This window comes from Rhinopithecus roxellana, chromosome 1 (assembly GCF_007565055.1).
Source record: "Rhinopithecus roxellana isolate Shanxi Qingling chromosome 1, ASM756505v1, whole genome shotgun sequence".
Taxonomy (NCBI): Eukaryota; Metazoa; Chordata; class Mammalia; order Primates; family Cercopithecidae; genus Rhinopithecus; species Rhinopithecus roxellana.
The window spans coordinates 128284221-128298453 of record NC_044549.1 but is presented as its reverse complement, the minus strand read 5'-3'; the positions used below and the strand labels follow the sequence as shown (position 1 = coordinate 128298453).

The window sequence follows — 14233 nt, the reverse complement described above, 5'->3', positions numbered from 1 at the left end:
AGATCTCAGCTCTGCCATTTATGACCTGTGTGACTTGGAGCCTCAGTTCCCTCACTGATACATTGGGAATTGCTTCTTGCATACAACAAATATTTATTGTGAGCCTACATTTTTCTAGGCATTGATAATACAAAAGGAACAAGACAGAGAAGTTTTCTTCCTGTTCTCCTGAAGCTTACATTCTAAAAGAGGGAGTGGTGGGGAGCAAACAGGTAGACAAACAAAATATACGAGATTATTTCAGAGGCTGGGGAGTGCACTGGAGGAAACGAAACAAGGGGATGGGACAGCATCTGAGGGAGGCCGTCTCTCAGGGGAGGCAGTATTTGTGCTGAGACCTCAAAGAGCTGGAGGAAAATCATTCTGGAGAAAGGAAATGATCAGTGCAAAGGCCCCAAAAGGAGATGACTGTGTATGAGAAGCCACAGAAGCATTTGTGTGACTACAGCAGAACTAGCATGTGGAGAGGGTGGGAGATGAAATCATTGAGGTAGGGAGAGCCAGGCCATTTTTCTCCTCCAGGCCATGGTGAGGAGGCGGACTGAGTTCTAAAATGTATTGGGAAGCCATCTTAAGCTGTGGGCGACATGATTGAATTTCTGTTTAAAATTCATTCTAATGATGGTCATTCATGCAAGAGATGCTGGAGTGGGATAATAATGCCTATACAATGAGGTTGTTTGAGGATTCGCTGAGAAAATGTCAAGGACCTGGCATATAGTGGAAACTTGCCTGGCTCAAAACAGGACAGAAGTGGCAGGGAGTTCACACACCAAGAGAAACTCTCAAAGAACAAAGGACAGGAGTTGGTGGATACAATTCAGTTTCCTTGTGCAGCAGTGGGACAGTTCTGAGGTGTGTTCTAGAGGGCTCCCAATGGACATGAGCTCCAGTTGCCCACAGCGGCCCTCACAAGTGAATGCACCCTCCCTTGGCTTTCCTCTCTTCCTGGACTCACCTCCCCATTCCCTCTCCACACTTCTTGGGTTTGCCTCCCAAATAAACTATCCACCTATGTCTTTGTCTCAGGGTCTGCTTGAGAGAACACCGTGTCCCCAGATTTCTCCAGGTAGGCTCAGCTTCCTCCCACTCTGGCCAGCAGCATCTAGCACTACCTGGGTGAGCTGCTGTCCACTCCTCAGCACAGCTATCGGGCTGGACCCCAGTTACTCACACAGGCCCAGCCAGTCTTGCTCACACACTGGAACTCGTTCTAATCTCCCTTTTAAATAAAGAAAACCAGAATTATTTCTGCAAACCCTCTGAGTTTGCTGGCCCTGGATTACATAGCTAAAAGCTTCCACAAAGCCAGCAGTCCTGGGACTCAGAGAGCCCTGAACCCAGAGCCGATCTGTACCGTGGTCCTCTGGGATCAGCCTCAGTCTGGGAAGCCAAGCATTAGTCAGGCCCATTCCAGTCAAGAGGGGCTAGATGGTCCCCAAGCTCAGTGGCCTCCTGCTCATTCTCACTGGCTATGAGAAAGTCACAGGCTGGTTTCCCCAGGAAGCAGACACTGAGAGAGAGGTGTGTGCACAGGAAGTTTACTGGGGACTGTTCTGTGTCAGCACCTGCTGGGGAAGAAGGTGTGAATGGCGTGGGACTGAGTAGAAGAAGTAGCTAACTGTGGTCTAGTTGAAGCAAAGGCCATGTCTGATCCCACATGGAGCTACAGGGTGGCCCTATGGAGCTGTCCTGAGTTGAAGCAAGGGGACTGGACCTTTTTAACCCAGTTTGACCAGTTATTGGATGTGAACTTCCCCGGAGAAAGATATGACTGAGTGAGGAGACTCAATTCAGCCCAGGGAAGCACCAGGATAGTGGGTGCTTCAGAGATCGATAAGGCAACCAGAGTCTCCACATCAGTGTCATAAGTTTTCAGGAGAAGAGAGAATCAGAAACTCCCCTGCCACCTAAAGCAGGTAAGAAATACAAAGCAATTGCCTTATGATTGCCCAACTCAGGAGGAGCTGGAGCCAAGCCCTAGAAAGAACACAAGTCACTTGACAGTCACCCCGGGGCTTCTTCACTGGAAGTGTCCCCCTTGGAAGGACCAACCATGACTCCTAAGCCACTTCCACAGTCATCATCAACTCCCAACCAATCCATAGGTGGCTGGGTTGCATGTGACGCCCCTGGCCCCACAGTACTGGCCACTGGTTTCAAACACAGCCTTCCAGGTCTCATGAAGTGGGAGGACTGGGGCTGGAGTTAAAGGAGCCTCTAGAAAAAGTACCTCTGTTGCAGAAAGGAGTCTTTTTAGTATTGCTCATCCACAGGCATTTGGGATCTGGCCTTGCAGGATCAGACACAGAGGAGAGGCTGGGAACCGAAAGGATGGTGCCGCTCTGCACTGTGGTGTTTATCTGGCAGCTGGCATTTTTTGTAAACCAAGTGATGATAAGCAAGTCAGGTTATTTCTCTGCGTCTCAGTCTCCCCATCTGTAAAGTAGGGCTGAGAATCATAGCCAGCGGTGCCATTGTTCTGGGTGGAAATGAGATACACACTGGAATTCACTCCAGGAGCTCTATATTAAGTGCTACACAATTGTCAACGTTTTTAACACAGCTTTGTGGTAATAACAACACAGCTTCTGTGTTATTTCTCAATTATGTTCAAATATTATCATTTGGGTAATAAAAAGCAAAACCATGTGGTAAACCATGAGAGAAAAGAAGCTTTCATCACTGTTTATGGGAGGATAAATTAATTCAAAATCAAGTTGGCAATATCTGATCAAGTTGGAGATTTTCTCTCTAAGAAAAGAAACTCTCCTACACATGCACGAGGGATGCATATAGGATGGATGGTAAATACAGCATGTTTGTAAGAATAAATAATTACTGAGAAACAGCCTAAATGTCCATTGGAAGAGAAACTAAGGAAGTTAAGTGGACAGATCCAAGCAACACTGAGGAAGTAAATCAATGAGGATGGACTGATTCAGGAGTCAGAGAGTGAGGTATCAAGGGTGATGCCTGTTTTGAACTTGCTGAACAACACCATTCCCTGAGCTAGGGAGAAATAGAGGAGGACCAGGCTTGGGGATTCTGCTGTAGAGGAACTTCTGATGGCTGTGCACGGATATGTTCTGTAGGCAGTTGGAAAGGTGGGCCTAGAAGTTAGAGAAGCCTTGGATGGAAACATAACTGGGGGCAGGGAAGGAGAGGCTCATCTGCAAATAGATAGTGAGTGTAAATGAAGTTACCAGGTGAAATAGAGTGAAAATAGAGTCTAGGACTGAACTTTGAGGACCTGCAACTATATTTTTAACAACTTTATTGAGGTATAATTGACACACAATAAACTGCACATAGCAAAAGTGTACAATTTGGTAAGTTTTGACATATATACCCCCATAAATCCATTATTACATTCAAGAAAATGAACACGTCCGTCATCCCCAAATTTACCAAGTGTTCCCTTGCAATCCCTCCTGCCCGCTCTCCCCATTTCCATCTCCAGGAAACCCCTGATCACTTTCTGTCACTGTAGATTCACTTGTATTTTCTGGAATAGTACGTAAATGAAATAATCAAAATGTAGTCTTTTTTTTCTTCTTTCATTCAGCCTAATTCTTTGGCGGTCCATCCATGTTGTTCGTGTATGAGTAGTTCATCCCTTTTTTGTGGCTGTTATTCATTGTGTGGCCATACAATCTGTTTATCCATGTACCAAATCATGCACACTCAAGCTGTTTCCACTTTGGGGCTACTACAAATAAAGCACCTACAAATATTGTGAAGTCTTCATAGGACGTATGCTTGAATTTCTCCTGCATAAATACCTAGAAGTGCAATTTCATATGGTAGGTACATGTTTAACTTTTAAAGGAACTACCAAACCGTTCTCCAAAGGAGAAGTCCCATTTTATACTCCCAGCAGCAAGGTACGGGAATTCCAGTCACTCCGCATCCTCGCTAGGAGTTGGTATGGTCAGTCTTTTCATTGTAGCCTTTTAATTTTAGCTATTCTAATGAGTGTATAGTAATCTTTCACTGTGATTTTAATTTGCATTTCCCTAGCCACTAAGGATGGAACTACAGCTTTTAGCAACTGGAAGAAGATTGAATCTATACAGGAGATCCAAAGGTATAGGAGAAAAAAAAAAAAAAGAAAAATGTGCCATCATGGTAGTCAACAGGAGAAATTACTCAAAGAGAGAGTGGTCAATAGGGTCAAGTGATGCTAATTTGAGGATTGAAAATTCTCTTTTGGATTTAGTGAAATGAAGGTTACTGGTGTCTTTATCAAACGACTAGTAGCAACTGAATCCAACTTCCAGCCTCTTCATGTTTTCAGAATGAGTCCCATTACACTGCCTGCTGGGCAGCACCCTCTCCTCAGGGGTCTGAGTCCCAGCTCCACAGGGGCCCCTGCTCCAAGCTTCTGAGGTTAAAGCACCAACTGGTACTTCTTTGATGTGGTTTCAAGTTTCTAGGGAGTGTCAAGGGTTTGGTTTCCTGAGAAGCCAACTCTGAAATCCAGATTAGCATCCAAAAGGCTTATTAGGGAGTGGTCTCAGGATCATTACCTCTGGAAGGGAAAGGAAAGAAGCAGGATTGGGCAAGGGAGAAGCTGGGCTGTGATGCAGTCTCAACCAACAGTTCAGCCAACCCCCATGAGCAGGTCAGTAGTTGGATGGCCCTTCAGTATTGTCCCTATTTGGGACAAAGGAGCTGAGCCGCCATACCCTACATGGACTAGTCATTTGATATGGCCTGCTTCAGGAGGGAGCTGAAAGGTGTCTCTTCCAGTGGAGGGTAATTCCTGTACAGGGTTGAAAGCTGAGGGCCATCATCCAGCAGCACCCCAAGCAGCTTATTCCCTTCAGTCTTGGAGTACCTAAGTGGCATACTACAGTGTCCACTGCAAGGAATTTCTCCTTCAATCTCTTAGGTTCTAATAACCCCAACTTCTTCCCTTGGTTCTCCACCTAAGAATGGGAGCCACTTCCTGCAGTTACTATCTCTAAATTATACCAGAGCCTCCTTTGTGCTTTTTCCATTTTCCAAAACCTGATTAAGCAATTCCTTATGTTGAATTCTCTAGTACTGTTCCTGTTTTCCTAACTAATACACCCCTCCACCCAGATGGCTCCAAAACTGTTAGGGAACGTAGAAGTGAGACAGCCACACTCTTGACTGGATTTGTGGCCTACTGACCAGGTCATTCATAATCTAAGAAGGTAAATTTGGGAAATATTAGGATATGTTTTGCTGTCAGCCCACACATACTCCCAGAGTCATCTGCAAAGACCCATATTTCAGCACAGAAATCTGGAATGTGTCCCGGGTGTATGCCCTGCAGGTAGGAATGTGCTTGAACTCTGAGCTCCTTCAAGTCCCTGTGTAATCCATTTACTGCATTTCTGACATATTAATGTACTAAATGGCTCCCTCGTGATCTGAAAATGTTAACACAGTCACAGCCTGAGTGCCTGACTTCACATAGAAGTGATTCAGGCTCAGGGATAACTGGGCTGAAAAGCAGTATAATGGTATTGCAGGAGCAAGAATGATTCAATAGTTTGGTTTTTTCTTTCCATGTCTCAGACTGCACCAAAACTGATTTTTGGTAAGACTGAAATGCTAGAGACCAAGAATAGTACATCCTAAATAAACAGGTCTTGTCAACTCATCAAGTGTCCTTCACATCTATATGTAGTCATATCAGCCTCCGGAGATCATTCATTCCCTGGCCGTCGTCACCAGCACAAAGAAGTAATCGGAATACAGGCCCACTTCTGTTATTCAGAGCACATTTTATTAACACGGAAAGACCACAATACACCTTATTAATTTCACAGGGGGAGTTTAGACCCTGGTAAGCACCACTCCTCTAGTACAGAATAAACTTGGTTACAAAGAGGAAGCAAAACACATCATTATTACCAAAATTCCTCACTGATGACAATGCTTATCCCCCAAAAATGTATTAAAGGCTTTAAATATACAAATCTAAAAATATGTTGACATTTAACATTTACTTAATTTTTTTAATATGCTTTAAAATACACTGAGTGTCTCTCCCTCTGATTCGCCAATTATGTGAAGAAGCTTCTTTCCTTGTTTTTCTCTCAAACTTCCCTCCTTTTCTCTGTCCTTCAGCAGAACTGGGGGCTGAACAGATTCCCAAGGCAGTGACTACGATACCTGCTCCGCAACCCTCTTGTGCTGGCTCCGGAAGTGACCCTCGCTGCTGGGGGACACCTGCTTCTGTTGTTTCACTGTATTGGTCTTGCCAGCCGTTTCAATCCAGGGGTGCTGAAGAACCTGATGAGCTGTGTAGCGCTTTTTGGGGTCTACCACCAGCAACCGGCTCACCAGATCTTTGGCAGCTGTGGGAATGAGAGAAGGGAAAAATGTGATGAATGTAAGTGGTTCTGAATTTTTCTTCCCCACACATGAAATAAGAACACAAACATTCACGTCAGCACCATGGCTGGCTGAAAGGCTCCTTCATATTCTAGAGCAGCACAGTCCAATAGAAGGCAGGAACATTCTTTATCTGCACTATCCACCTGTGATTATTGAGCATTTGAAATCTGGCTTGTGAAACTGAGGAAGTGAATATTTATATGATTTACTTTGAGTTAATTTACACTTGCATTTAAATAGCCATGTGTGGCAGCGGAGAGGGGGCTACCATGTTGGACAGCACAGCTCGAGAGGATGTTCATTCATTTCTCTAGAATCACGGGGCCAGGCCCACTCTTAACATCCCAGGCACTCAGGGCAAAGGAACAAATGGAGACCACATGCTATACATCTACATACTTTAAGATTTCAAATCAAAACTAACACATTGTTAAATAAAATATGTTCAATCTTCCCAAGTCAATACATATGCCTTCACATTGACAAAACTGAAAACCGTGTAAAGAAATCTAAAAAGTAAATAGTGCAAATTCAAAATTAATTTTATTTTCTGCCCAAGACCATGACTGGATTGATTTTAGAGAAATGAGGGGCCAACTGGTGAGCCCAGCAGCAGGCAGAAAGCAGAAGAGATTTCCTCCTGGCTTGCTGGCTCTCCCCCCTGGCTCATTGAGCCTGCTCTTTCAATCACTCAAGAATGCACAAGAAGAAAACGTCCACCTTTTTGTTGTTGTTCTTTGCCTTTATTGAAGGCTGTCTTTTACTCAAGACCAGCTGCTCACCCACCAATCACCGCTCCCGTACACTGATGTCCAGCCACCTCCTGAGCACAGAAGGCCCAGATTCCTCCTACAACACCCAATTCAAGCTGGGAAAATTCTGCCCACAAAAAGCCCCAGCCCCACCGCTGCCAGAACCACTCTCTCAGGGTTCTCAAATGACTCACTCAGAGGCTGGAAGGCCAGATTTAAGTTGAGAATCCTCAGACTCTTGTGTACAAGTGTGGACAACCAGACACCCCAGCCAACATGTCCAAGCTCTGTCTATCCGCTCCAGACAGCCACTCCTTGGCTACTTTATGGCATAGTGGGAAGAGGCTGGAAAGAGGTCTCACAAACCTTGGAAGTGGGCTTGGGCCATTTGGACAGGGAATTCATGGGTCTTAAGGAAGTGACCTAGAAGAGGGGACCTAGGCTCTGGGGGCACATCCCCTAAGCCCCATACTCTCCTCACTCTGTAGAGAAGGATGTGACTAGCACAGGCCCCAGGACGAGGGCCACCCATGCCCAAATCTAAGGAGTGCTGCACAGAACTTTCTAAAATGACTTTTAGTCCCTCAATTACCAGTTGCCACTGCCTTGTCAGCTCAAGATCCTCATCTACTGTGACAAGCCACCCTCTCCCTACCTTATTTAGAGGGGGAAAAATGAAGATTTTCCCTTTCCTCATCTTCCAATCCCAGTGAGGAAATAGAGGCTAGGGATGGAGGCAGTTCAATAACTAAAATTAAACAGCATGTTTAGGGAAAATTGAAAAACAAAATGTTATCATTCTTATTCTACTTTATTTTTATTTTGAACCAGGATCTCTGTCACCCAGGCTGGAGTGTGGTAGCACCATCATAGCTCACTGCAGCCTCAAACTCCTGGGCTTAAGCGATCCTCCTGCCTCAGCCCCCAGAGCAGCTGGGACCATGCCTGGTTAATTTGCTTTATTTTTTGTAGAGAAGGGGTCTCGCTAGTTGCCCAGCCTGGTCTCGAACTCCGGGCCTCAAGCAATCCTCCCACCTGGGCCTCTCAAAGTGCTGGGATTATAGGTATGAGCCACCACACCCAGCCTCCTATTCTACTTTTTAAGCTAAAGACTCAAAATCCCCAGTTATCTAGTTCTCAGTTTTACAAGGACAGTGAGTAGTACAGACAAATCCGTAGAGACAAGGGGAAGGATTTCATTTGGAATCAAATGGAACAGAGGGCCAAAAGCAGGGAGGACCATGCAGGCTCCAGGTCACTAAAAAATAACTTGAGATCTTCATTGCAGAGCCCCTGTGCTCCAAGTGTGCTGCTATAGGACCCTTGGTTATGCACGTGTAAAATAAGCATTTTCAGTCTGTTCCATTCACAAACACTTCTGTATATAAGATGGCCTTTCTCTTTCCAAAGGAGAGTTATAATGTTTCTGATATTTTTCAGTTCTAAGGTTCTTGAATTACCTTAAGGAAAAGTACTTGGTGACTGTAACTGGTGGTTAGGCTTTTTCACTAAATCTCAAAGCACTAAATTTTTTCACTAAAATCTCAAAGTTTTCAGAGTGCTACACAAACCTACATGAAGCTACTGAGGAAGTAAAGGATGAGACATGACATGGTGACAGTCCAACTCTGCGCCGGGCACAGTGGTGGGTCCTCTACACATCTGACCTGAAAAATCCATCCCCTCCTCTGCTGTGTGAGGAAGCCCCAAATCTCACCATCAGAGATATTGTCCCAGTAAGGGGGGAGGAACTCAAAGTGGCCCAGCTGGATGATGTTAAAGAGCTCGTCCTGGTCCCTCTCAGGGCTGCGGAATGGCGGAAAGCCACACAGCAGGATATACAGGATCACACCGGCAGCCCACATGTCCACCTCCAGTCCATAACCTGTGCAGACAGAGGCAGAGACACAAACAAACCTGAGACCAGGCAGGGTCAAAGGTAACGAAATAAATGATGGAGTATTGTGGTTCTAAATAGATCTAAGTTACAGAGGATCCCAGCTCTCAGCAACCAAGAGCCACTTCCAAACACAGCTCCCTTCTAACTCCTATAGATAAGGATTCTACACCGTCGTTACTCAAAGTGTGGTCCATGGGCCACTGCCACTTTGCAATGCCTTATTACTGCTCTGTAATAAAATGAGCACAGAAACATTTGAAAGCAAGTGTTTGGAAACTCTTACAGCAATTTAACAAGACTGTGACATTCAGTTGCATGATTGAACGGCACATCTCATTGAACAGCACATACATCAGTTCAGGCGTTGTCACACACATGTGGTGAGTCACATGTGGCATGAGATGTGTTCTAGTCACATGCAGCAGGACTGTGAGTCCACACTGTACTGGAAATTTTAAAACTTCACCCTTCACCAGAGATAGTTAGAGAAGCCCGAGTCTATACTAGCAATCTCTGCTTCCTATATATCCATTGCCTTCTCTCTCACTTAAAAAATATCATTTACTGGCTTTTTAAATGATTTTTAAAAGACTGATGTTTACTAGCTGTATCCCCCACATGTGCACACACTAGTACACAACACACACACACACACATATGCACACACCCATATGGAGACATGTATTCTTTTCTAAATAACATTTTTATTTACTTTTCTATATAAAATTAGGATCACGTTGCACTTACACTCTATTTTATTTACTTAATATTATATAATGGCATTTCCAACATAAGAATTTCCTATGAAAAATATAAAAAATATTTTTTACAAACATGATTTCTAACAACTATTAGAATCCTCTTTACATAATAAATTGCTATGTTGTAATTTAAGTTTTTACTAATTTTTTTACAACTGTAAGGAATTTTCTGATGAGCATTTATTAAATATTTGTGCACATGTCTGATTATAGTCCTAAAATAACCTTCCAGCAGTGAAATAGACAAAGCAATATAAAGATTATTAATACATATTACACATTGTATTCCCAAAACTTATCACAGCAATATATACATTTTCAGCACTTTCTAACTTTCTACAGTTAGAAAAAGAAAACACTTGACCGTTGTAATTTAGAAGTTAGATATTCATGATTAAGCCCCAGAGTAAGTTTGACAAAACACAAATCAGCAGGAAAACACTAAGAGAATAAGTCACTAATGACCCTTTGTGACCTTTTCTCAGTTCTCAACCGTTCACTGTTGAGAGGGACTGATTTTCCTGGGTCTCATCAATCTCTAGAAATGTCCCTTGGCCTCTGTGACAATGCACTTTCCAGATCCTCTCTGGGCTACCCACCCTTTTCTCTACTGACCCCTCCTTCCTTTTCTCATCTCTGAGCTCTTGGCCTCCTCAAGAATACGTCCTTGGCTCTCATTCCTGGCATTACCAAGGAGCCCATTATCAACCACCTCTCTGTTGAGGAGTCTCAACAAAGCCACATGTTCAGCTCACAGCTTCACCTCCTTGCCAAGTGGACAACTCCATTATCCATCCTGATATCTCTACAAAGTCAGTGTGTTCAAAACTAAACTCACCCCATCCCCCTATCTCCCAAAAGAGCTATCCTTTCCAACACCCTGTTTTAGTTGGTGCTACCACCAATATGTGATTTTCCCAAGAATTCATGTTGCCTATTTGCTTTCTTTTCTTCTCTTAACCAGTTCATCGATGCCACACCAAGTCTAAACACCTCTACCCAGCCTTCCCATTTGTGGAGAATTTAAACTCAACCTACCCAGCTGATATAGTTTGGATATTTGTTCCCTCCAAATCTCATGTTGAAATTCCATGTGTTGATTCCCAATGTTGGAGGTGGGGCCTGTGGGAAGTGATTAGATCATGGGGGTGGATCCTTCATAAATGGTTTAGTACCATCCCCTTGGTGACAAGTGAGTTCTCACTCAGGTGCTTCACTTAGGATCTGGTTATTTAGAAGTCTGGGACCTCCTCCCTCTCTCTCTCTTGCTCCCAGTTCCACCATGTAACATGCCGGTTCCCTGTCACCTTCCACCATGAGTGTAAGCTTCCTAAAGCCCTTACCAAAAGCAGAGCAGATGGCTGGCACCATGCTTGTACAGCCTGCAGAACCCTGAACCAACTAAACCTCTTTTCTTTATAAATTATCCAGCCTTCGTTATTTCTATAGCAACACAAAAACCTGACTAATACACCAACCAATTGTGTTTCTCTCTGGTCCACTGAGGCTAGTCTTCTCCATGTCTCTAACACCTGACCTCATGCATGTCATCTCCTCATCTTTTAGTTTTTTGTTTGTTTTTTTTTTTTTCTGACATGGAGTTTCACTCTTGTTGCCCAGGCTAGAGTGCAATGGCGCAATCTTGGCTCACTGCAACCTCCGCCTCCCGAGTTCAAGCCATTCTCCTGCCTCAGCCTCCTAAGTAGCTGGGATTACAAGCATACGCCACCACGCCCAGCTAATTTTTTTGTAGTTTTAGTAGAGACAGGGTTTCACTGTGTTGGCCAAGGTGGTTTCGAATTCCTGACCTCAGGTGATCCACCCTGCCTTGGCCTCCCAAAGTGCTGGGATTATAGGTGTGAGCCACTGTGCCTGGCCATCTCCTCTTCTTAATTGTCCTGATGGTTCTGCTGCTGGCAAACTATCCGTCCATCCCTTCTCCCTGTCACCAACCCTGCAACCCGATGAAGGTCTTCCCATCTTACAACGGTGGGTAAATTGATTTCTCCTGAAGTGCCACAGTAGTCAAATAGTCATTCATATAGTTAGAGCCATATCATAACTATTATTTCCTTTTTAAATGTTTTAGAAACTATGCCACTAAAACAACTCATTGGATCCTTGCATAATATACAAGTAAGTAATAAATATTCATAGAGTTCATGGAGGAAAATGGGATCCCCTTTTCCTTTAAATGGAAGGTTGGTGAAGAAGTGTTTAAACCAAGTACCATAAGGACTGCTTCAATTCTCTCCTGTTAGAGACAGCCTTGGGTCAGTAGCCCAAATGGCCTTGCTTGCTTGAGTTCCCCATTCAATTCTCCATCATCTTTCATCTCACTGTCCTGCCTAAACACACTAAACACACACATACACACACAAACACACACACATAAAACACATACACACACACACACACACACACACACACACACACTGATCCATTCACTGTAACAGGGGCAGCCCTGATGAGGAGAAAGCTCTCATGCTTTGATCAAGCCTACTTCAAATATTTTCATTGAAGTCCAAATCCAAGCCTAAGCATCAGTTCTCTGAGATTTATTCCATATTGAAAACTAGTAAATATTACAAATGAAACATTTGTTAGTAAGGGAACTAGAGTCCCACAGATCAATGTGTAACACTTACCTTTCTCAGAAAGAATTTCAGGAGCTACGTAAGTCGGGGTCCCACACACAGTAAATATAGGTCTCACCACATGCTTTGCTAGTCCAAAATCAGCCAATTTCAAGGTAGTAGATTTGTCCTCATTTCGTTGAACCTGTAAGAAACCAAAATCCCCAAACCACCACCAAAATTGTGATTAGAACAAAGAAGGGATACTAATGAAACAACAGGCATGCAAGGTCAAGATAAGCAAACGATAAACCTATGTGGGATTACAGCTTAGCCCAACACCGACAAAGCTAACTTGACCTCAATGACAAGGGCTCACATTTTCAACTAAAGAACCAATGATTTAGATTTACTATGCAGTCCAATATGGTAGCACCATATTGTCACAAGTGGCTACTTAAATTTATTAATTAAAATTAAATTAAAAATTTAGCGTCTCAGCTGCATTAGGCACATTTCAAGTACTCAAAAGCCACTTGTGGCTTGTGGCTACCGTATTGGGAAACACAGATAGACACACTTCCACTGTTGCAGAAAGGGCTATTAGGCAACATTGAGTTAGAACAAGGATCAAGGATACTTTGAGCACAGTCTAGCTTTCATGAGCATTAGAAAACGCCTCTGGGCAATGCAAAGGCTGGGCAGACGTGAAAAAGAAAGGAAAAAGACTGGGAATGAAAATGAAGAAGTATGGGGCAGGGATGGGGGGAGGTGGGGATGGTTAATTGGTACAAAAAGAATGGTTAGAAAGAATGAATAAGACCTATTATTTGATAGCAAAACAGGGTGACTATAGTCAATGATAATTTAACTGTACATTTTAAAATAACTAAAAGGGTATAATTGGATTGTTTGTATTAGGGTGGTGCAAAAGTAATCACGCAAGGATGAATGCTTGAGGGGATGAATACCCCATTCTCCATGATGTAATGATTATGCATTGCATGCCTGTATCAAAACATCTCATGTACCCCAAAAATATATGCACCTAGTATGTACCTTGATATGGTTTGGCTGTGTCCCCACCCAAATCTCATCTTGAATTGTGACTCCCACAATTCCCACATGTTGTTGGGGGAACCCGGTGGGAAGTAATTGAATCACGGGTGTGGGTCTTTCCCATGCTGTTCTCATGAGACCGAATCGGTCTCTGACAGTTTTAAAAATGGGAGTTTGCCTGCACAAGCTCTCTCTTTGCCTGATGCCATCCATGTAAGATGTGACTTGCTCCTCCTTGCCTTCCACCATGATTGTAGGAAGGCCTCCCCCACCATGTGGAACCATAAGTCCATTAAACCTCTTTTTCTTCCTGGTCTCGGGTACGTCTTTATCAGCATCAGGAAAACGGACTAATACAGTAAACTGGCATGAGTAGAGTGGGGCACTGCTGAAAAGATACCCAAAAATGTGAAACTGACTTTGGAACTGGGTAACAGGCAGAGACTGGAACAGTTTGGAGGGCTCAGAAGATAGAAAAATGTGGGAAAGTTTGTAACTTCCTAGGGACTTGTTGAATGGCTTTGCCCAAAATGCTGATAGTGATATGGACAATAAAGTCCAGACTGAGGTGGTCTCAGATGGAAACCAGGAACTTGTTGGGAACTGGAGCAAAGGTGACTCTTGTTACATTTTAGCAAAGAGACTGGTGGCATTTTGCCCCTGCTCTAGAGATTTATGGAACTTTGAACTTGAGAGAGATGATTTAGGATATCTGGTAGAAATTTCTAAGCAGTAAAGCATTCAAGAGGTGACTTGGGTGCTGTTAAAGTCATTCAGTTTTATAAGGGAAACAGAGCATAAAAGTTT

The 14233-nt window shown here is 43.6% G+C and overlaps 1 protein-coding gene across 2 annotated transcripts in view; it reads right to left on the bottom strand.

Moving 5' to 3' along the window:
- Positions 1–5747: 5747 nt before the first annotated feature.
- DCLK3 (doublecortin like kinase 3) overlaps positions 5748–14233 on the bottom strand; it is a 49135-nt gene continuing 40649 nt past the window's right edge. For both annotated transcript variants that reach the window (XM_030938403.1, XM_010376616.2), the window contains exons 3-5: positions 12440–12572; positions 8848–9015; positions 5748–6338 (exon numbers count right to left, since the gene is read on the bottom strand). In XM_030938403.1, coding sequence (XP_030794263.1) covers positions 6145–6338; positions 8848–9015; positions 12440–12572 — 495 coding nt within the window. In that variant the 3' untranslated portion in view covers positions 5748–6144. The remainder of the gene's footprint in view (positions 6339–8847; positions 9016–12439; positions 12573–14233) is intronic.